Raw genomic sequence first — 25,718 nt, 5'->3', positions numbered from 1 at the left:
CTCTATAAACAAAGACACTCTACACACATTCAATATTGACTCTGCATTTAATAATTTTTCTAGGCATGTACTATTTATTCCTTGCTTGAAGCAAAACCAAACCGATTACGTTCAGCTTTAAGAGAATCTAATTCCCTTCACTCTCTGTCTTACCCTAGAACCTTCACCTCCTTCATGTAGTCACATCTTCAACACACTCATGCTACGCATCCTAACAGTTTTAAAAGTAAGACTTCATTTGTTTCCTAAGCCAACCCTCTGATAAAACTGCAATTATTACTTGCAGTTTGCAGAGAAAATTGAAACAAATCAAGGGGAATGAAAGAGGAAGATCAGTCTGCTGGGAGCTCTGGGACTCCATTAGCATGGGGCCTCACACAGAGCACACCAGCCCTTAACTCCTCTCTGCACATCAGCTCTGTCGTCCCGGTATCGTAGAAAGCAACAATCTATGTAACAAGGGTTCATTTGAGTTGGGAGAATCAATCTCCACGCTAAATCTCAGGGCCATTGTTTACTACAACTGTATCCCATCTACTTCGTCTAATGGCTTTGTTTTCTTTTTCTTTTTTTCTGCCTCTGGGCTGGTACCCTGTTTGCAGGAAAGCCCTTTCTCGGTGTGTAGAATGCATGAGCAATAACCTCCGAGAGAAAAGCCAGTAATGATGCTGGGTGCACAGCTTCATGTGGCTAAGTTCCAACTGCAAATGTCCCTCGTGGCTTCCCATTCACAATGCTTCTCAGCTCAGAAGGATACTTTTTCCATTTCTTGACTCAAACCAGACATGCGTTCTCCCTCTATACATGACCCTGGTGAAACTGCCATTATCACTGGATTTCTTAATCCGAGATTCACATTCACGATGCTATTTAAGAAGCTAAAAATAAAAGCTGTGGCTAGCTCCAGTTTTTGTAGGCATGCATATTAATTTAAATAATTTCCCTTTAATTATATTTAACACACATTAGAAATTTAGTAATTATAAAAGACCTTTAACTATCAACATTCATTATTATCACTATTATTAACATATATTAAACACCCACAGTCTGTTAAACGCTGCACTCATGATAAAAGGCATTAACCTCGAAATTCCACTGTGACCAAGATGGAAGACAATCTTCTCCTTCCAGATAGGGTATAAAATTATACTGGCTTAGCCTGACAACGAGCCAGTGGATGAGTCAGGATTAAACCTACTTGTCGTAACCACCAGACAATTCCATAAACAAAGAACAGCTATAAAACCCTGGTGCGTTAAGCACATCTGAGTCTCCTTTCCTTAAATGTGTGTAACGTCAGTATCACGTTTCTGTAGTGGTTAGAACTTCTCAGGGATATCCGAACTGTGTAAACAATTAAGTCATCTGAGACGAGCTGTACAATACAAGCTCTGGCCTCGGTTACAGCAATACCATTTTGGGTAGAAAAATGAAGTGTAACTATAGAATAATGAAAATAAAGTTTGTTTTTTTTTTTTTAAACGGCAGATAACTGGTTTTGGAGGCAGCTTTGAACGAGGATTTCCCAAAGCATTCAAACAATGGCTGTATTTTAAGGAGGAAAATGGTACTTCTAAGGTGATATCTGTTCTTAGTGACAGAATGTAAAGCCTGTAGCTCAGATGAAGGCAATCTGATGGTAAATCCTACTGTTGCTAGTTGTCAGTGATGTTACTCAAGGCAGATGAGTTAACTTGTCTCCACCCAGATGCTTCACCTGTAAAACCAAGGCATTAAAAACTGAACTTCTATGGAGTAGAATAGTATACTGGGAAATACAGAAGCTCCCTAACTTAAGAAAGTTCCACTTAGATTTTCAAAGAACAATTTGTCTTTGTGAAAGAGAAAAGCATTTGACAGTAGCCTTGAACTTGATTTCTAGTGGCACATGCCATAGTTATTTCCTGGGCAGGGTGGCAAGCTCTGGCTCTGTCAATTATAGACCTGGAGGAAAACAACAGACACTCTCTGTTTCACTGTGTTGTAAATGTTTTGTGGGATTGCAGTCATCCAATCAAATATATGGAATATTTAACAGTTTGTTATTGAATTAATCTTATATAAACTCAAAAGTGGGCTAATATATTTCTTTGAGCATGTTTAAGATAGACTGGATTAAACTATCAAGTTCTGAAGTTCAGTGTATTAGGTATATTTTCCCTGCCAATATCTTCAATTCATCATAGCTAACTGACTTGTTTTACCATGGTATATCAAGGAGTACCTGTATATAATAGTTTCAACAATTGGTATGAACTTAAAATTGAGTAGCAAAATCCCTTCTTCCCCCTAAGACCTGCAAATGGTAATACATGGCCACTTGTTGGCAGAAATAGAAGGCAAGTCAATGCAACGAATGTGGAATTAAACAGTTTCATCCTCAAAACCTTCACTCCTTCTGCAATTCTTTTCTAAGCACCACTGTTCTTTCGCTACAGGGTTATGTTCTCAATACGTAAGAAATGTACAAGAGGGAGCTTGGCATAGTGAGGGAGATTCCCAGAGGAAAGAAAGAACAAGACAAGTACCTTAGACTGAAGACAATCAAGACAGACAGAGAGTGGGCAAAAACTACTGCTTCACTATTATGAAGTAAATTTAGAAACATTCACGGTGAGAAAAAGGATATCAATATTGGTCATTCAGCCCATAGTTGAGGAAAGACACAGAGAAAGAACTGTATATGGAAAATAGAGGCAACACACATGGGGTCCTCATGTCCTTTTGCTGGTGTTCATGCTCAGAGTAAAGCAAAGACACAGAGAAATAAATGTATATGGAAAACAGAGGGAGACACAGTGCTATCCTCACGTCCTTTTGCTGGTGCTAATGCTTAGTAGAAAACCTGAGCTCAGACTACCAAATGCTACATCAAGAGGTAAACTTTTGCATAGAAAGTCAAGTAATCTTCAAGAAGGATGCCAAGTTCCTTCAGTGTGGGGGTTTGTAATTGATAGCAATTGACATACACTAATTCTATATGGGGTTGCACATGATGTTGATACACAGTACAATAATCAGGCCAGAGCAGGCAGGTTTTCTCAAGCATTTATTTTTTTGTTTATAGTGTGACACTCAAAATATGTGACACTCTTCCAGATTGTTGGACATATTTAAGAAATGACCATTATCCATAGTCATCCCTTTATGCAAAAGAACATTGAAACTCCAAACTCCAATGTAACTACAACTACCCTTTGACCAACATCTCCTCAGCTCTGCCTTCCTCTATCCCTCTGCCCCAGCATCTGTTGCCTACCACTCTTCACTCTTTTAGACTGCTGATACTAGTCAGTTCAGATAGTACTTGGCTTCTTTCACTTAATGACTTGACTCTTACCTAGGTTGTTACCAAGGAGAGGATTTCATCCTTTTGTACTTGGTTAGCTTTTCATTGTACTAGGACACCAGCAGTTCTTCGTCCATTCATTCAATGGAAATTTAGGATACTGTCTTTGGCAACACTGGGAATTAAACCAGCGATACTATATATGCCAGGCTAGTGGGCCACCAATTACCTATACCACTAGAGCACATCACTCTGTCTTCATCTGTCTGTCTGTGCACCAGTACTGAAGAGTGAACCTAGGGCCTTATGCATGCTAGGCAAACGTTGTCCCACTAAGTTGTATCCTCAGCCTGGTGCTGGTCTCATGCTGTAGCTTTTGGTAGGGCTTGAAATTGTGATCACCCTGCCTTAGCTACCAGGGCAGCTGGGTTTAGGGCCACAGTCTGGCTAACTTAGGTTGTTCTGTTTCTGAGCTACTGGGAAACATGGGAATGTATATGACTCATAACATACTACTTTTGCTTCCTTTGGATATTTCTGGTTCATCTAATAGCTTAGTTTTAATTTTGAAAGAAACCTCCATAATGCTTTTCCATAATACCTGTACTAACTGACATCTCTACTAATAATACGCAAGGATTTGCTTCACAATCTCCTCCTCCTCTTTCTCTTCCGCCTTTTCATAGCATCTCATTGTATTGCCCAGCCCTGAGCTCCTGTGCCCCAGCCTTCCAAGTGGAAGGATTATAGGAGTGTGCCATTCTAGATCATAGCAATAGCCCACTGAAGTTTTAATTTGTATCTCCCTGATGATTTATTGTGTTGGATTTGTTTATTTTTATGTGTGTGTTGGATGTGCATGTATAAGATGTGCACTACATGCCAGCACTGTGTACGGAAAGGCCAGAAGAAGGCATCAAAAACCCGGAAAATGGCTTGTGAGCTTTCCTGTGGATGCTGGGAACTGAACTCTGGAAGAGCAGTGTATACTCTTGACAACCAAGCCATCTCTCTAACCCCTTAATCATCTTCCATGTATGTGTTTACATCATGTCCATCTATGTCTTCTCTTCAGAAATATCTCTTTAGGACTATTGTTTATTTTATTACTAATTTTTGCTTCTGAATTGTTTTAGTTCCTTATATTTACTGGATATTAGTCTCTTACAAGTACAGTTAATAAATTATTTTCTCCGTATGTTATTTAACTTTATTTTATGTACATTGGCATGAAGTATCAGATCTCCTGGAACTGGAGTTACAGACAGTTGTGAGCTGCAATGTGGGTGCTGGGTATTGAACCCAGGTCCTCTGGAAGAACTGCCAGTGCTCTTAACCCATTGAGCCATCTCTCCAACCCCCTCCATATGTTATTTATTATACGTTTTAATATTCTTTTTTATGGGGAATAATAGTCTTTTTAACAAGCTAACAGTGCTGAGATGGCGAACCGCATGCAAATCTCTCGGTGACATCACAGGGAAAGAAGGCTGAGATGGTGAACCATGTGCACATCTCTCTGTGACATCACAGGGAAAGAAGGCTGAGATGGTGAACCATGTGCACATCTCTCTGTGACATCACAGGGAAAGAAGGCTGAGATGGTGAACCATGTGTACATCTCTCTGTGACATCACAGGGAAAGAAGGCTGAGATGGTGAACCATGTGCACATCTCTCTGTGACATCACAGGGAAAGAAGGCTGAGATGGTGAACCATGTGCACATCTCTCTGTGACATCACAGGGAAAGAATTTTTCACAGAAGGTCATAAGAAGAAATATAGTAGAGAGTCTGGAAGCATCTGAAAAAATAAGAGATTTTTAAGGCAGAAGATGATGTGGTATGTGTATGGGTGTGTGTGTGTGTGTGTGTGTGTGTGTGTACCCCCCTATTATATATAAATAATAGTTTTATTCATGAATAAATAAGGAGCTGTGTCTTATTGATTATCTCTACCCTGATAATCCAAGTGGAAACACTCACACCTCAATTCTGTGAGAGGCTACATCAAAAAAGAAGATCATTAAAAATATTATGTACAATTACCCCAAGCTGCTTCTCTAAGGTGCTTAGGAAACAAATAAATTTAATGCTTAGTATTAGGAATAGTCTTTAAGCTATCTCATGGTACAGTGTGAAAATATTTCAAAATCCAGAATTGTTCCAAATCCTAAATACTTCTCATCCCAAACATCTGGGGCAAGGGGTGTCTGTGGAGACTACACAGCTCTACACACGGCTCATTTTTGAAGACTATGCAAACACAGTTTTGACTGTATTGATGAGTAAGATCTCAAGGAGCATTCTCAACACGCAGAATCACAATCTAAACAGTATTAGCTGCTTCAACGCCTGCTTGCTTTTCTTTGGATCATTGTAAGAATGCAGCTGAATATCAAATACATACTATCTATATTTTAACATGAAGAGGCTGGTTTGATTGATAATGAGTGAAAAGAAAGGCAGAGGAAACACAGACATCAGTCCCTGCAGTAAGCTAGTCAGTTCTGACTGCAGATGTATCAGCTGCCATTTCCTTCCCACGACAATAACCCTTTATGATTTTGTAGCAAATGTCACTCATTCATTCTTACTTAAGAAGTAGGGTGATCCATCTGGAGAGAAGGCTCAAAAAAATCAGGTAAAGATTGCAAAAAGTTTTCATTGGAAAAATAAAGCTTAACTTAATCAGAAGGCTTTAGGTCCTCCACTGCTTCAAAATAGTCACTTCAAACCTAACTCACTCCAGATGTCCCCATGGTCACCTAATCAGACATCAAAAGCTGCACTGTGACAAGCCACACGCTGCTGACGAGGATGTCACATGTTTCCACAAGCATAAAGCACACACAGTAGTGACATTTAAAGGGTGATCCATCTACATGAGAGCTCTCCTCTGTGGCACAGGGCTATTAGGAGAGGGCCCCTCTTGAGAAAGAAATGCCGTGTTTAACGTCTGCACAGTGTCATCCTGTGACTAACGCACTTGGAAGCAGAAGCAGAAGGAAACCCACACTTCAGGAGAGTTTATGGTTTTTTTGGGGGGGTCAGGTGAGGGATTCCTCATCCGAAGAGAATATTGCCATGCTTGAGGAAAGAAAAAAGAGAAAGTTCTCGACTCCTCTCAGAAGCTGGGATCTTGCTGCTTCTCAAAGGAGAACTTGCATTAACCCTTTCAGTCTAAAACCATGGACGCTTAGGAAATAAATGTCTGCAGCACAGAAGGTTTGCATGGAAGATAAAACAAACAAACAAACAGAAAACAACAAGATCCCCAAACTCCACAGCTCTCAACCTCGAGTTTAACCTTAGACAAACCTGGCTGCTTGGCTTTAGACTTGAGATTTTAATGTCAACTATCTTATTGAATGCATATATGTGTGTTTGTGTAGATAGCATTTTAAAACGCTGCCTCTGTATGGGTGTTCAGGTTTTTATTTTAAAATTTCGTCTCTATTATCTACTTGACAAATACACACAGACGGAAAATATAATTGACATCCATGAAGTTTAGGACATTAGAATAAAATTTAAAGTTGAGTTCTTTCTGATCAAGGTTAGCAACTCATGCCTGGAACCCAGATATCCTTAGTTTGGGGGTTTAAATCCATAATGGCACTAAAGTTTATGTAGCCTCCCTGCTTATTATTATTATTAGTTACACACGCTTTAGGAGAGAGCCATGTGAGGTTTAAATAGTTCTATCAAGGTTACAGTGTTAATAATTCCGAGTATAGGACCTTGATCTTCAGGAAAAGCTGAATATCTAAGCGAATGTCAAACAGCACTGTCAAATTGGACCTGACCACAGCACAAAGATGCTACACTCATTGGTGTTCTGCCACAAAACACATTGTCAATGTCCCCCACACTCTTATCAACCCACATTTCAGAGACATTTTTATTTCTTCTGTATCAGTCAAAACTATAAAAGCGAATTAAGAAAAATGGGATAGAAGAAACATTGGAAGAGAACATCTTTAGATGCACTATTACAAGAAATGGACCCAAGTTCAAATCAAATGTGTTTTTGAATTCTTTGAACACAGCTAATAGCATAAGCGATGAGGCTACTAACCTTATAGAATTCAAAATTTGGTTAACAAAAATAAAATCCAAATCACTGAGTTACTTAATTTATTATTTAATACCAAATACCACCTTGGTATTAATTTGTATTCTGTTTTTCTTCATGGTTTACCTGTAAAATTAGCCTCTATAGCAATTAATATGCACAATAATAATGGCTTGTTCTCTCCATAATTTCAGCTAATTCTCTGAACCAACTCATTGCTAAAATTCTAAAATTAAATAAGTCTGAGAATCCAAACTGCTGCCCTTAGCTGCCAGGTGACATTTTACTATGTAGCAGAGAGGTTGTGCTTAGACATGTCTCTTGATGTCACAGAATAACAAGAAACAGCTGTCCTGAGGCAGGAGATCCTCAGCTGAAACTATCCTGGGGAGAGAATATTGTGTTAAACAGGGGTTCTTCTAATCCAATTCATATGTGTGTGTGTGTGTGTGTGTGTGTGTGTGTGTGTGTGTGTGTATGTGTGTATGTGTGTATGTGTGCATAAATGCATATACACGGACATATGCACACATCCAATACACTTAAAATATACTCAAAAATGAGTTAAAATGGCTTAAAAAGTTGTTGAATTGATTTCCCTTATCCATCTCAGAAATAAAATTTTAAGCCTCATATATTTATAATTTACCATGCACCGGGCACTATGCCTGGGAACACAAATAAGAAAATACCAGCTCTTGCCACGGAGGAGCTTGCAGTTCTGGCCATGTGCAGAAATGCCAGCCACCTGGTAGTCACACTGTAGGAATAGGAAGATGAGAACTAACAGAGACACCAAACATGGCCGCTCCCTACATGGTTTATGGAGAGAAAACAGAGTGTCGAACTGTAGAGTGTAGAGAATGTGCATGTTGAGGGTTAAAATGTAACATCTGGCAATGTGATACACGCTCAAGTAGATATGGCTGTGTACTTGCTTTGAATTTGGTCTTCTTAAGCAGACTCTAACTTTCCTGTGTTGAGGAGTAATGTGCTGAGCTTTCTTTATGGCAAGCAGCACAAGGCTGGGTACCTAAAGGATCAATCAATACATTTTGATATGAAAGCAAAACTCGGTTTACATTAAGCTCGGACTCCGACTAAACAGCAAAAGGAAAAATGCTCGCTTTTTTTCATTTCTGAAACAGACTTCAAATAGTGAACATTTTGTTTTTCAGTTCAAACTAGACCCACACTGAGTGATGCAGAAGTATTCGCCTGCTAGAGTAATTCCCAGGAATCCACAAGGATGACCCCAGCTAAGACCCTAAGCAGGTAGTGGAGAGGGTGCCTGAAACGGCCTTGCTCTGTAGTCAGACTGATGACCCTTAATTGTCATCATAGAACCTTCATCCAGCAACTGATGGAAGCAGATGCAGAGATCCACAGCAGAGCCCTGGACTGAGCTCCCAGAGTCCAGTCAAAGAGTGGGAGGCGTGAGAATATGAGCAAAGAGGTCAAGACCACGATGGGGACACCCACTAAAACAGCTTCCCTGAGCTAATGGAAGCCTTCCAACTCTGGCCTTATAGAGAAGAAACAAGCATAGGGCCAAAGTAGGCCTTCTAAATGTGGGTGACAGTTGTATGGCTGGAGCAGACTATGGGGCCACTGGCAATGAGACCAGGATTTATCCCAACTGCTTGTATTGGCTTTTTGGAACCCATTCTCTTTGGAAGGATACCTTGTTCAGCCTAGATATAGTGGGGAGAACCTTGGTCCTGCCTCAAAGCAATTGCTAGACTTTTGTTGACTCCCCATGGGAAGCCTTACCCTCTCTGAGGAGTGGACGGGAATGGGATGTGGGTGAGACAGGGGAGGGAGGGTAAGGGTGAGGGAGTGAGAACTGGGATTAGCATATAAAATGAGAAAAGATAGTTTTTCTTTTTTGCTTGTTTGTTTGTTTTTAAGTAATTGCCTGAGCAGGGGTCACATTTCCCAGGGTCCTTGGCTTGTCATGGTACAGCCATTTAGCTAGTCCATTTTTTTTTTAAATTAATCTCTGCAAAATGCTGGGAAAAATCTCTGCTGTAGAATAAATGGGACTCTTCCCTCTCCAGTACCTGAACCTTAGTCTCTAAGCACAATGGTTTAGAAATCAAGCTGCCTAAACTTGCCAAACTAAGTAAGCAGTTGGCTTCATGAAATACTGGTTGGCAGCCTTATCTCTTAAAACAAAGCCACACGAAAACCATTGGTGTGATGTGTCTTCAAGCTCTGGGCTTATCAACAAGCAGCGTGAACAGCTGGAGCTACACACACCAGGGCTATTATTAAATCACTGTGTCAGAAAAAAAAAAGAAAAAACAGAAAGAAAGAAAACCCTTTTGTAGGACTCAGTATCTCTAAATAATACAATTATATATTACATGTTATTTGTCCTTCCTTCTCCTGCACAGCATCCAGTGCTCCTGGCTGAAACACAACGGCTATCGCCTCTCTTCAGATCCCCTCCACAGCCATCTGTCTTGGGCTTCTATAGCTACGCAGCTGTAGTATCTCACGGACAGAAAGTAAGATTTGTGCCTCTAGAATGTCTACTAAATCTTAAGCTGTATATTGATGTAAACTCACTCATATTTTCTTTATGTGTGGACTAAGAATAATCATTAACAAAGGCAGATAGATCATGGTTAGCTGGTTTGGTTGTATGGCCCACAGTTCATAACCAAACCCTTCTAATTTTTATGCTAACAGACAAGGCATTAAAGTTCAACTGTAATATCTCAATGATTTCGTTCATGGATTTGGTCAAGTTTAATATGGGGGAACATGTATTGTAATTTCAATATATGTGACCTGCTTGGAAAGAGATACAACAGGTCATTTCTCATCCACAGTTTATACAAGAGGCAAGCAGAACACAGCTTCTCACTGTCCCTCAACAGTGCCACTGACGGTACCTGTGCTGATGACAAAAGACCCAAATCTCCAGAGACTGGCTGCATTTCTACTCATCCTGCAATAGAACATTCCTGAAAACTGGGGATATTTCTCCGAGGGTATTCTCCATATCCAACCTGTATCCGTCTCAAATAATCTTAAACTTAGGGAATCGAGCAATTGTGTTGCTTTCAAATAAACAGATATGTGTGGCTCTAGGAGCAAAGAAAGAAAGAAGAAAAACCATTCATTTTGAAATTCTGATTTTATGTCTGTTAGGTAGGAAGAATGATAATATGATTGAATAACCCAAGCTACTTACTGGACCTTTGTAGAGGAAGCTATCTACGTTTTAATCAGCATCAGTCTGAGGAGTGAGGACTTGGTTCCCTGTGCTAGTTAATTCTTAAAGTGGGGCTTAATATTTTGTTCTCCTAAATTCTAGAAAATGATGAATCCCATGACCACCCTATACCGGAACTCATAACTTCAGGGAGATATTAGACCCATGAAAACCATCCATTTCCTTCTACTTCAACACATCTGAACTGACTGTTTAATTTTAAAAATAAAATATATATAATATAGACATCAACTTCTAACAGCCAGGTGTGAACAAACACACCACACACACACATGCACACACACATACACCACACACGCACACAATGCACACATGTGGCACACACACCACACTCTCACACACACAAGCATGCACATACACACACATGTGCTCACACACCACACACACACAAACACATGCACACATACACCACACACGCACACAATGCACACGCATGCACACACGTGCACACACACCACACTCTCACACACACAAGCACGCACATACACACACACGTGCTCACACACCACACACACAAACACATGCACACATACACATACACCACACACGCACACAATGCACACACGTGCACACACACCACACTCTCACACACACAAGCACGCACATACACACACATGTGCTCACACACCACACACACACACACACACACACCACACACCATTCTGGTAATATAACAAGGAACAGGTTTAGAGCATGATCATTTACTCTCAGAGAACAACCACAGTACTATATATTTCAGGAATCTACTTTTTAATTTAGCCACTCTGCAGGGTCGACGTGCCTTAAGGATTAAATGCAAGATATAAACAGTCATTAAAACACAAAACACCTATACTAACTAACCGGATATTAAGGAGGAAATATCACATGTGTTTAGAGGTCCATTTCAAATTCAGGAACATCAATTTCAAGGACTTGGTTTTATGGTATGGCCTTAAGCCAAGAAAGAACAGCAGGTTGCAATCAAAGGAAGGTAATGCTACTTATAGGAAAAGTCGCACTACAATATCCTGTCCCCAGACTCTTTCTCTTTTCAAAGGCATCAAGAATGTGGGTGGCTACTGTCTTGGAAGAGGAACAGCTACTGCTGCGTGGGCATTGATAGCTATTCTATCCTGGTATGAAGTAGAGGCAGAGAAACAAATTTCTATGCTGTTTATCTGATGGTACTTTAAATAATGAAAGCTGAAATTTGGTGGGTTTTCAGCACACCGAATTTGAAACTTGCAGCAAATCTAAATTCTCTTATTTGGCTGTTTTGTAAGTTCAACATGCCCGTGAGGGTACATCTGAAATAACCAACTTGTAACGATTCAATCAGGCACACAGGCACAGCTTTCTTAACTTTTCCAAACCACACACCACACCTCTGAACACTAGTGAAGCACATTCTAAGTGTGGCGAGCCTAGTGAAATACAGCTAAAAAGAACAGCCATCGGCAGTGATGTTAAAGGTAACACAGTCAAATGTAAGTGTAAGTGTTCATTCTCTGGATTCTTAGGCTGTGAGCTATGAGTAACTTTCCTCTCCTGGGAATAACTGAATATCACCCACTTGGGGTCCTGCTGTCTGTGAATTACTTACATGAAAATGCTCATTAGGAAGTAAAAATTCCACCTCCCTATTGGATATTGGGAGGAGAAGTGATGGAACATGGTCTTTAAAAGCAAGTGTTCCTCACATTGCTTGCTACATCATCACAAATTCCCTATCCATACCATCACTTATCCAATCAGAGGAACAAAGTTGCTACAGGTGACACCTCCATCAGAATATCTGAGATCTGGAAGGGCCAAGTCTGCAACCCACACTTCCTGAACTCCTATGGTCCTTGTTATGAAAGTCTATGGGAGTGGTTTTCCCATGCTAATCCAGGAAAGCCACTCTTTCACTACTGAGTAAATACTGATAGCAACTTCGTGGACACATAAAGGACCACATAATTTTTTTTATCTACATCTGGATTTCTATAGTGCACTGCACTATTCCACAGACAGGAGCCAGGCCGACAGCTAACCATACTGACACACAAGAGAAGACATGGAGATCAGCGACCTTCCTCCTAGGGTCACAAATCATTTTATTAATTTACACCTGATTTTACTTCTCCCTAGAGGGACATGACAGGATACAAATGCAATAAGAACCATAAATATAATATAGTTTACTATTAATCACATTTAGAAAAAATAAAAATAATTAAAATAATTTAATAATATAGTTTATTCAACCCAAGATAGCAAATGTATTTGAACACAGAGTCAACAAAGAGTACTTAATGAAACTTTCGATGCACACACCAAAATGATATCTTCTTCTAAGTGGAAATGGACACCGCTCAAGAATATTTACTGACTAACTCTGTCTACAGTTCTTATGACAGGGCAGTCAAAGACTCTGTCTCCTGAGTTAGGTAGACTAAACATTATAAAAAGTAAGCAATTTGAGGGTGGGTACTAGGTAACAGGGAGACTGGCTGGGTGAGGGTAATTATTAACTAAAGCTGTCCAGCTGCTCAGAAACTAAGAATTTCCCGTAAGCTTACACGGGTCTTTTGTTTCTAATCTGAAGCCTACACAGTGAGCACTTGCCATGTCCTTGGCACAGCGTCTGCTCCCGAAACATTGAGGCCCCTGAGCTTCAGTCCTGCAGCAGGGCAGGGACCATGTCCTCAGGTCTCAGGCTATCCTTATCAGCATGCACATGGACATAGCCCAGTCTGGAAGGGAGGAAATGTATGTGTTCCTTCTATTGCTGATGCGCAGGAACTTAAGCCATGACACCTGCATATAGTCTAAGAACAAGCATTTTGAGTGGCAGTATTTTCTTCCTGAAATTAGAACACACATCTCTGCTGGTAATACTATATCATCCATTTCAGAATTCCCTGAGGTCATGTTTGGATAAATCTATTAGAACTATGGGAGCCCCCGTTTTCTCTAAGAGAAAGTAGTATTTATGTTATTTCAATTGTTCTGAGCACTGAGTCTACATGACACAAGCAAACATATGTGAGGGGATGTCCGAATGCAAACAGTGAAAACACATTAATCAGACAGACTCATTTTAGGGTACATAGACATCTCAAAATATGCATTAAATTATACTTATTCTTGTTTATGTAAATTTTCTTATACTTATATCATTCCCCCTTTCCCAATTCAATATATTTAGACTTAATCTGGTCTCAATCATTGCATATTTAAAATGAAAGGAAGACAAACAAAAATCTCCACAAAATACCAAACACTGGCTGTCTATGTATTCATCAATAAATTTGATCAGATATTCCCAACTTTTATTAATGCTCTATCAAATATACCTCCATAAAGAGCAGACATTTTAAAATATTTTATTTTTCTTTTTGCTTATGTGATTATGTGTGTTGTTTTTAAAGATTTTATTTTTCTTTTTACGTATGTGATTAGGTGTGTTGATATACACACACGAGTGAAGTGATTTCAGAGCTCAAAGGAAGGCATTGAATTCCCAGGAGCTGAAGTTTCCTACAGAGTCTTCTGCAAGGAAGGTAGGTGCTCTCCAACACAACTGCCCGCACATGAGCCGGGCAAGAGATACACCCAGAGACATGCCCAAGTGTTGGGGGAGAGACCACGAGGCCTCAAGCCTGCGTGAAGAACCACAGGCAACGAAGAATGCTGAAAGCAGCAGGAATAGTCTTCCCTGGAAAAGAGTGCCTCAACTGGCTATCCAACACAAATAGTTAGCTGGGAAAACACACACATACATACAAGTAGCATTATACAAACTGAGCAGTGGTGTGTGTGCATGTGCGTGCGTGTGTGAACATCAATTAATTAAAAAATGAGACCATGAATTTAAAGGAGAACAAGAAGAGGGGTATGGGAGGTGTGGAGGGAGGAAAGGGAAAATGATGTAATTATATCATAATAATAAGTCATTAAAATACATATTTAAAAGAAAAGGTGCTCCTAAGCACTGAGCCATCTCTAGCATCCAGAGGACAGAGTTTTAAACAGGATAATGAGATGACATTGCATCTAAATTGCTTTAAAGGCACTACTTTAAGGAAAGAAAGTGCAGAAAGTGACAAACTCCTAACTGACTGGTAAATACTCCATAATGCAACATACCATCCCTACTTTATAAACGTTTGCACTGGTTTCTGAAAACAAAATTATATTGAACTGTGAGAATTATCTTGGCCCATTCTGTCACCCTGATGTATGTCTTTCATACAGTGCTCTAAAGTGAGACTTGTCATGAGGCATGGATTGGCTTTCAGGAGAGTTTGAAGTATGGTTACACTATTGGATGTTGTTCTTTGTGATAACATGTATGGCCATTCACCAGAGTTTAACTTGCTGGCAATTTGGATGGATGAACCACCACTATAGTTCTTCAAACCAAATGAAAATTTCAAGAACACAATCCCACAATCCAAGTGGATGGATGGAAGTAATTTTTCTGGAAGTAATTTTTGACTTAACCTATCACTGATTAAAAAAAAAAAACAGTAGTTACAAATATGTTGTTTCAGAAGCACTTTTTTCTTATATAGCTTATTTTTCTTCAATTTCAATGCTGAAATCTAGAAGATCAATGCTGGCTTCATATATTCATGGTGTAGGGAGCTTAGACTGTCTCACCATTCACTGTTCTTCTACCTTACAAAGCACTGTGCTGAATCACTTAAAATACACCGATTCATTCTTTGACAGTCTTAAGCAGGGACAATAGGCATGGAACAGGTCAAAGGCTGGCTGCAAACAGGGTCTTTGGAATCACTTGGTTCAGTTCCTAGGTCTCCCAGGTCCTAGCTATGTGTCCTTGAACAAATAGTTATGTTCCTGAATCTCTCCCTGCCCCATATTTTATCAAGAAAATGGAGATTAACACTTGTTCTTACTTACAGGTGGAAATTTAAGTGAGGGTTTGACATGCAATCAGTGCTAAGTAAGTAACGGCTATTGCTATAAACATAGACTACATGACCATGCTATCTATTTTTATAGCTACTACTTTGCATTTGATCAAAAGGCCTATATATAATTCTTAGCTCTCTGGAGTTGATGGGCAAGGTCCTTTGATCCTTCGCAGAAACTCGAATGCTAAGACACCTACCGGAACAACAGGTTTCAAACTCTGGCCATTTTGGCTGGCAGCACTTGGCTGGGCATCAGCATGTGGCCCCGGTGCTGGTTCACTGCTTCTCCTCACCAGCAGTGGTGTGCCTACAAGACAAAATCAGAGGTGAGAGGTCGAATGAACCCCAGGGAGAAGAGACTAAAGGGCACAATGTATTTTAATTAAAAGGGTTTATAACACGCTTTAGGGTTTCACCGTTCTGCTTCAAAGGATGCTTGTAAATGAGCAGCTAATGCTCTTCAGGCGTGTCTAGGTAAGACAGCACGCATGGACTCAGACTTTCAACCCTCATCTTTCCTTACTGCAGCTTAAAACCAGCCACTGCATTGAACAGATGTGTTAGGCAAGACTAGAGAATGGTCTAAGAAGGGTCTAATTGTTGTCCTCAGACGCACAAGTGGTTTTAAAAAATAATTATGCACAAGACTAATGAAGAAGCTCAAACATGCAATGCGATCTGATATTCAGTAGCCCTAGAAGCATAGTTATTCCTGCCATTTGATGCTTCCCAAACCTTTTGAACAATGATACCAGCTGAATGAAATTATGCTCTGAGCTTACAGCATTAATGTCTATTTAAGTATATAGGGGATTGGCTCCATTCTGCTCTTTTCCCTCTCAAGTAGACAAACCGATAAAGAAAATATGTTAGTTCTTCTAAAAATATATTCTGATTTCCTTTTAATTTAATAAAAGCTCCCACTATTAAATATTTGAGTCAGTTATTAAATTCTGAAAGAAAGATTAGAAAGTTCAGATGCAATTCAACCTCAATAGGGCTAGCAACCTAACCACACTCACTGTAATTAGGCCTAAAATAATTTGCTCCATACAAAATTGGCTTTTATAGAGAAAAACGTAAAGAAAAAATCTGCCTGTGGTTTAAAAGTCACTCTCACAGAAAAATTAACTTTTATTTGCATACTTTGGGGAAATGAGTGAAAACAGTAGAATGTAATTTTTCATTTATCAACATACTGAAAATAATTCCTCAAACTTCAATAGCTGCTTCAGCTTAAAGGAAGATTTTACCTCCATTTTAAGTTACTTACCACACAGACTTCATATTGCTACAACATTCTTTTTCTCTGTGCAAAACCTGAAATCACTAGTTTTTACCCCTTTCTACACAAAAGCTGCTTTCTTGAAAACAGGACTTTTCACAGTGAGTTAATAATAATGCTCTTTAAGACAGAGACACAAAGACAAAATGTACTCAAGAGCCCACACACTCGCAGGCTTCCTCTTCTATTAATAGACTCATCGCCACATTCCTCTCTCCTGCCTCCATCTTGGCAATGTTAAAATAACTGACTGTACAGTCAGCAGTCCTTTCTTCAAAGAAACATGAAGGATAAACCAGACTAGAAGGAAAACGTTCCTTAAAATCAGTCTCATATTAAGTTTTTCACTTCTCCAGTTGACCTAGAGACTAAATGTCTTTCAAGTCAAGCCCCTCAGTTGTCAGCAGCATGAAGAGAAAAGTTGGTCTAGATGCGATTTTCTCAGACATAGCTCATGGTATGTGAATTCCCAAAGAAATCAGAAGAACAGGAAGGCAGACACCTTGAAACTCTAAATTATTTCCAAGTACTTAATGAGGTGAGTACACTATAACAATCTCAAATTGGGAGAAATAAACAGAAAAAACAAGGAATGGCATCTTGGTTCACTATGCTGTTTTCTCACTGTCAAAAGCAAGGTGATGATGTAACAAAGCAAAGAAAATAGTGACCAACCATTTCAGTTATTTCAACTTTTCAGCTGAGTCATACACACACACACACATATACTGACATAGAAACACACATATATACAGAAATACAAACATACGCATATACACATACAGACATAAACAGACATACAAACACATATACACATATATAGATACACAAACATATACACATATATTTATACAGACATACACACATACATATACATGTATACATAAACACACATACATATACACACATATACCCACATATATAGATATACATACACAGATATGTATACATATATACACATATAAGTTCAATGCACATATGCATAAACACATATACATATATACAGATATATACACATACACACATAACACGTAAACACACATATGCTTACACTTATAGAAGCACAGACATACATATATACATGGAAATATATACATATAAACACATAATGCACATATGCACAAGTACACACTACACACACACATATATACATGCATAATACATACACACATACAGACACACCTGTCATAATGCATAGAACATGCTTTTTCTTAGATAATAAATGTCTTATTTTCAAGTTTTAGAAGATGGTTTTCCTTCAACGTTGAGGATATAAACCTCTGCCTCATCACAGTTTATCTCCTACTTTACTGGTAAAATGTTAAATTATCTATGATGCTTTTGAAGTAACAGGTATTCAGTTTTATGCATTCAAAATGCCATAACATAGTAATACATCTCTCAGAAGATGACAATTCAGTTTATTCCACTATATCAGCTACTTAGGACATAAAAAAATCATCATTAATACTCTGTTATTATGTATATCTTTCACATTTTTATGTATCAGTTAGAAAATTTAATTAATAAATACACACCAAACCTCCAAACAACCAATCAAGCTTTAAGATGGATGATCTTCCTCAAACATGGACTCAGCTCATTAGGAAAAAGTTTCCCTCTGTGTTTTTTTTTTTTCTTCCACATTTGACTGTCTCCTGTTGAGTCACCTTCTAATTTTTCCTTGGCTGTCTTAATGTGTTAATAACAAGTGCAAATCATTTCATACTGGAATTAATAATGAGCATCTCAAAATATGAACTGTTATCTCAGCTTTAAACAAACCCTCCTCGTATTATTTTTCAAACTGCCAACCCCTATTAGCAGACTGCTGTCAAGGACAGTCGGAGCTGCCACTCAAAGCCATAGAGAACATCCTTGTGTTCAACAAAGGCAAGCAGGAAGGGTTAATGGTTAGGCAAACCCCTGAACACGGGAGGGATGGAGTCACATTCCCCCATCAAGCTCACTAAATAAGAGGGAGGTAACACTGTCTAGTTTTCTCCTTGTGGGGAGCGGGGAGAAACATGCATGTGCGCGGAAGGAGTTTGTAACCTAACCTGTGGACGCTGCTAACACCAACTGCCATGCATCAGCACAGGGGACTGGACATTGAGTCTCAGAGTCACATCAATGATTCCAGGACCATGAGAGTGGACTGCTCTGTGACAGTCTCTCCATGGAAACCCAGCGGTAAAAACATGAAAGAGCTTACGGGAAAGGAGGCGATGCTAAGGCATGCACATTTTATGACTTTGACCGTTGTGTATTCTTCTGGCAGAGAGATTACCCTCCTCTTCCCATATGCCCCCAAAAGGAAAAGCCTTCCCTTGGCACTTGTTGTGAATAATGTTAGCTTATCCAAAACATCAACTTCAGAAAATCAAACTCATTTGTAGTGAATATTATATGAATGAAAACTAGTAAAAATCTAATTCTATGGTAATTAATACATAACCTTAAAATTAGAATTAAAAATACATATTAAATGGAGTAGGAAGCTCAGAAATGGGGAATGTTTGCTAACCATTATGTGGCATAGGAGGTCCTTCTGTTTGTGTGTTGATTGCATTGGTATAATAAAGAAGTTCTGCCTGGCCTGATAGGGCAGAACTTAGGTGGAGAAGACAGAACTGAATTCTGGAAGGAAGAAAGCAGAATGAAAGAGCTAACCATGGAGCTGCCAGGTCAGACATGCTGAATCTTTCCCTGTAAACCATGACGTCGTGGTGACAGACAGATTATTAGAAATGGGTTAAATCAATATGTGAGCGTTAGCCAATAAGAGGCTAGAGCTAATGGGCCAGGCAGTGATTTAAATGAATACAGTTTCTGTGTGATTATTTCGGGTGTAAGATAGCCGGGTGTCCTGGATGAAAAGCAGGCCCTCCCTCCATCAACAATTATGTTCTATCTGATTGAGGATGCTCTTAGATTTTAGAGCAAAAATGCTCAGTTCAGGTCACAGACAACATTCCCTGGATCTAGAGTTTAAAAGCCAGAGGAGGCAAAAGTGAAATGAAATAAAGAATATTGCATGACATTTTTTTTCTCTACAGTTAAATATTTGGAGCTCAGCTATGCAACAGGACCTGGGGAGCAATGACAGTGAGCTGAACAAACACAGTAATTTGCTTATTTACATAGAAAACATGGGAGAGGCAAGGAACATGGCAGCAGGTTTCAGTATACATAGAGGAAGGTAACCCTAACAGGTGGGCAACACATTGATAACAGGGGAATCCATACCAATGCACAGACATATGATGCACTATGCAAGTCCCATTTTGTTTAGCTGGATACCCTGGGTCCATAGAAGACGGCTCTGCTACATGGAGAGAGAGAAGCCCTGATGTGGGACATGGCTGTTAGTGGTTATATGCCTATGGAAGAGGATCTTGCCATAATTCCCACTGGAATAGCACCAATGACTTAGATTTCACTCTCATACAAACTTACACACTCATGAAGGGCTTCTGTCTTCAAAATCTAAGACCGTTGACCCAATTAGCACTGGTTGTGTTTGGATGGAGCTCGCTCACATGCTAAGTGACTTCATTAAATATTGAATTTGATGAACATTGAAAGACATGGCATATTTGTGGGAGAAAAGAATGGAATTAGTTTTCAGGTGTCTATGAATGATGGTGTATTTCCTAGTTATTAAACAATTACCAGTTTAATGTCAGTGAAAGTAGTGAGCAAAGGGGGTGTAGCTAAACATCCAACATCCCCATTAAATATCCCTAAGGCATTTTGAAAAAAATTAACATAGGCAACAGTTAATTAAAAGCTCAAATTGTTTCAGTAATGGGTCATGCAGGAAATAAAGGCCAACATGAATGGAATGTGGGAGGTATTTTCTATATAATACAATTTTCTGATTTTGATACATGCATGAGCATGCATACACACACAGAGAGTGAGAGCAATGGACACACAAAGAGATGAGAGAGAGTTAGTTTTCTACACCTGAAGATTGTGCTTGGATGGAGTTGCTTAAGTGACAAGACATGTCATTTAATACTGAACTTGGAGGGTCTTGAAGGACAGGACATTACAGAAAAAGAAACCAAGAATCTGAGAAATCATAACAGAGGAAGCTGTTGACAGCAGAGAAAACAAACAATAGTTTTAAACACGAGCTACGCATCAAGTCACCAGGACACATGTTCTAAATTGTATGGACAGCAGCAGCAGCAGCAATTTATTTATTTAAAGATGGTAATGATCCTCTCGAGCAAAGCCAGAAGGCCAGCTTGTCAGGATTAGTGTTGTTTCATCCCAAGACAGTGAGGGTGAGTGTGAAGACGTGACAATCTGTAAGAACAAGAGGGGTTCTGGCTTAGGAGGTGGCAGAGCAAGGCTGAGATGCTGAATAGAGCAGAAACAGAGGGACACTGGGGAGAAGATGGGAGATGCTGGCCACTGACTACAACTATATTCTAACAAGGGCAAGTAAGCAGTGATCCCTGAGTGTCTTGCACAAAGAGGAACAATGGGCATTTAGTACTAATGGTTTGCTTTTAGTATGAAATGATTCTGTTTGCTTCAGAAAACAGAGACTAGGATTTTCAACCAAGAAAATCCACAAAGATGCAAGGGAAGTTGTCATTGGCGATCGTGTCAGAGCCCAGAAAGAAAGGACAGAGACAAATGTGGACATGAGGAAAGGCAACGGAGAGGGAAGTACCTGTGCGGGTCCATACCACATGCTAAGAAACAAAGGACCAAGACCCCTGTTGTGAAATCCTCAAATGAAAGGAAAAAAAAAAAAACATGAATTGTTAGTGTAACATCGGAAGAGAGTTTGGAGGAGAATGTGTGGCTGGCGGGAGGAGAAAGGAGGCAGGTTGCCATGACAGCCCATGAGTACACAAAAAGCACTAAGTGCTGCCCTGTGAGAGGCTTCAGCTCCCTCTGTTCTGAAAAATTGGTTCCTGCAGTGCCATGGAAATCATGGAAAGAAACACTTGGACAATTTACAGAAAGAGAAAATTACCTTCCTAACTTTGCTGACAGAAAATGACAAGATAAATAGGAAAAATCCTAACTAGAAACTTTTAAGTCGGTACAGCTCTCATATCAACCACGATTGGAACCGAAAAGGGTAGAATATTCCATAACTTTAAAATAAAGGACATAGGAAATATTCCTGGGAGTCAGGAGTGTTCACCTGCCAACACAGGGCACATTTTTGGTGTCAGTACATTGCATTTCTTCAGCTGATTCTGCAAGAACTCAACCTAGAATTCTACTTTGATATCATCTTGAGGTCTCAAATGTCCTGAATGTGTCTACTATTAAAATATGAGCTTGTCTTCCAGAAGTTTGGTTCAAAAGTCCAAAGCTCAGGAAACCTGCCTTCTATTGGTGGCTCTAGCATTATGTAACCCATGGAGTCTGCTCCCTTTCTATGTCCACCTCAGCAGCAGAATGAACAGGTTGCCATGCTGAGCAGCTACCTCAAAGTCCTATTCCAATCTACGCAGTGACAATGTTGGTTTATACAGCTAATAGAGAAAATAAGTGCAAAGAAGTTATTTCTTAGTTGACTTTTAAGATATTTTTCTTCACTTACTACTTGGTGACTGTGGGTTCTCTCTGTACACAAGAGGATAGAAATGAGGAAATGTGACATTTTCAAAATATTAAAAATTATTTTAACCTCAAGTAGGCAAAAAGAAAGCATTTGGAAAATGCAGATAAAAGGAAAGATGGTGGGACAAATATGGAAAAGGCAGCCGTTTGCTCACAGCTTCCTGGGCATCCCTCTTTGGGAATGATCTATTCGGCAGGTGGTTTACATGCCTTCCAGTCGTCCTATTGATCTTGTCAATACTTAGATAAAGCAAGCCTAGTGAAAAGTAGCACATTGTTTGTTTTTGGAAACAACTAGGCACCTCTGTGTGTGGACTTTTATAAGCCTCACAAAGGGCTTGTTCAACTGCTGCCTAACAAACTACACAGTACTGATACCTAGAGACCCATAAAAAATTGGTAATGATATCAATAGCTGCACAATTTATGGCCAAACACGGAGCAGAGATCACTTTCTCCACAGGAGTGACCGACCCACCCTGGAGCCTGGCTGGTGATGGATGCAGCAGCTGTGACCTGCGTGTAGACATGGAGATGGAAAAGCCACACAAAAGAAACTTCAGTCTTAAATATCACTCCATTAGGAAGGAGGCTCCCAGTATCACTCTAAAAGGGTGACAGAAGAGGAATATGGCTAACACGTATGCCATTTGTCTTTCATTTCAGACTACAGAGGCTATGCTTGCTTGATACATGATGGAACAAACACAAGTGACTCACAGAAATCCTTCTGACCTCACATAGGTAAAAAGGGAGTTACATGATAAAGGCTCTGAGAATTGGGAGTTACTTCAACTGGAATGCTGCTGCTATCAGAGCAAGGAAGGGTTTTAAGACTACTATTGGGACTTACATTTTTTTTCTCAGAACATGCGAGTGCCTTCACCTTCACGTATATTGCTAAAATTCCTGAGTGCTTGGGCCGTTTCATATAAAGAAATTTCTGCATTTCATCTGCTTGACATATACAAATTTATAACTAAAGTATTTGGTGGTATTCATTTATTCTTTCTATGTAAGGACAGTTAATTCCAGGATATATCCTATGTTAGGTCCCAAGTGTCAACCAGAGGAATTTTTAAAAGCAAACAAAGTTCCTGATGTTTGAAAGGTAACACTCTTAAAAAGACATGAATCATAATCATGAAGATACATACATTAACAAGTTCAAATAAAGTCTAATAAATCTCTGAGGTTGGCAGGGAAGGCTCAACTTGTATAGTTGACCTTCAGTCCTTGTTCTGATTTTCAAGGACTTCGGGGGTTTACCCAACTTTCCTCCCTAGTTATATGCTTACATGCTAAGTTCTTTGCCATAACCTATGTGCTGAACATGACCACCCTTGATTGTCTAAAAGTGCCCCATGTCCTCTGACCCTAAGTGATTACTCGCTAATATTACCATCTGTTGTCATCCTGTCACCATTTCCAGATCTCTTTCCAACAGCAAGGAACCATCACTATTTCTGCAATGTTCAGAGGTCAGAACTTCAGGGCCTCACATGCATGGGTCTCTTACAAGGTGGAGGAGGAACTTAACAGGATCATATGATTATATGATTTTATATGATTTATTTGTGTGAGATGTTAATTTTCAATATCTCTCTACACCTTTCCTTCTGCTGATTGACATGGGGGTAGCCAAGTATTCCTGGTATCTAGTTAAGGTAGCTGAGCTGATGATATATATGTAGTTTTTGTGGAAATTTTTATAATATAAACACTAGTTAATAGTGTTAATCACAAGAGTAAAATAAGAAAGGTTGTATCGTATGATGTAGCTGTTCCCCTACTTTGTGACCCAAACAAGGCGAGCAACAGTCTCCGGAAGCAGCTGTATTTGTATCTAGCACTAGAAGTGTGTGGGTGCAGATGCAAAGACTAGCAAGACTTGAAAGAAACAAAGGCAGACAAGTCGATAGGAGATTTACTCAGTCATTAAATGTATACAGTCACGAGTGATAACTCAGTTCTCGTTGGCATCTTGACACGTGGGAAGTTCTCTGACTGGGAGTACTTAGGAACGCAGCATGGAGTTAAAACTCCCACACTACTAGGATAAAAGCCTGTAGCAGCTTCATGAATTACAGGTGTGCATGTCTGAAGGCCCATGGTTATCTATCCCTCAGAGCATTATTTAAACAAACACAATTTGATTATCAAGTTAGAATGAGGATTGAATTATGAATTTATTCCATTAAAATGATTCCTACATAGGAAAAGTTATTAAATATTACCGAGACATAATTCAGAAAAGTCCAGTAGTCAACTACTAACAAAATATAGCAATTAAAATATTTTTGTATTTTATGGTATCTTTAACATACTAACTTTATATTCAATTCGTAATTGTTAATTTTATCATTCTGAAAATAATCAATTTATAATATAATTTTGGATTTAAAATTTTGCTCTTTTTTAAAATATTAATCTTCCCCAAGTTTCCTATAATTAGATCCTAACAAAATGTAGATCTGTCTCCATCTTTGTAGACTTAACTATATCTTACTCTGTCTTATGTGAATACTTAGATTTTTTTTTACCTTGTGTTTTCTGCATTCAGCTATTAAATTTGTAAAATGAATGTCTAAAATATTCCAGATAGTTTTTAGGCCTTCGGGATATTACCAGAATGTAATGCACAAAATATTATCATTGAAGACGCTGAAGGGTAATGACAAGGAGTTAACGAAATAGAGGCTGGAGAGGTGGCTCCATGGGCAAAGTGCTGATCCAGCATGGGGACTGTAATTCGGATCCCCAGACACCCACATAAATTCTCAGTAGGTGTGGGAGCCCATTGTAATTGCAGCCCCACAGGCCTGAGGCAGGATCCCCAGAGCAAGCTGGAGAGCAAGACTAGATAGCTATCCCAGTGTGACCTGGGGCTCTGGGTTTAGAGACCTTGCCTCAGTGAATAAGGTGCAAGAGATTCCCAGCAGTAACCTCCACTTCTATGCACACCTACCTACACAGATGTGTTCAGTGATGGTTTGAGCAAGAATGGCCGCCATAAGCTCATGGATATGATTCTTGGTCCCCAGTTGGTGTAAGTGTTTTGGAAGGGACAGGAGTCACAGTCTTGTTGGAAGAGGTGTATCATGGAAGGTGGGCTTTGAGGTTTGCAAAGCCCTGCCATTCCCGGTTAGCTTTCTCTCTCTGCCTTGTAGTTGTCTCAACATGTAAGCTCATAGCTACTGTTCCAGTGCCATGCCTGCCTGCCTGAAGACATACCCTTCACCATGACGGCGATGGACTCACCTTCTGCTACTGTAAATCCAATTAACTATTTCTTCTACAAGTGCC

The 25,718-nt window shown here is 39.5% G+C and overlaps 1 protein-coding gene across 2 annotated transcripts in view; it reads right to left on the bottom strand.

Annotated features, from left to right (window-relative positions):
- Pard3b (par-3 family cell polarity regulator beta) overlaps window positions 1–25,718 on the bottom strand; it is a 1,021,419-nt gene that overhangs the window by 561,880 nt on the left and 433,821 nt on the right. For both annotated transcript variants that reach the window (XM_041659081.1, XM_041659082.1), the window contains exon 4: window positions 15,724–15,833. In XM_041659081.1, coding sequence (XP_041515015.1) covers window positions 15,724–15,833 — 110 coding nt within the window. The remainder of the gene's footprint in view (window positions 1–15,723; window positions 15,834–25,718) is intronic.

Source organism: Microtus oregoni, unplaced genomic scaffold (genome assembly GCF_018167655.1).
Source record: "Microtus oregoni isolate MIOR12 unplaced genomic scaffold, Mior012 000010F_ref0000083, whole genome shotgun sequence".
Classification (NCBI taxonomy): domain Eukaryota; kingdom Metazoa; phylum Chordata; class Mammalia; order Rodentia; family Cricetidae; genus Microtus; species Microtus oregoni.
The sequence above is the reverse complement of the archived record's forward strand: the minus strand, read 5'-3'. Positions and strand labels throughout refer to the sequence as shown.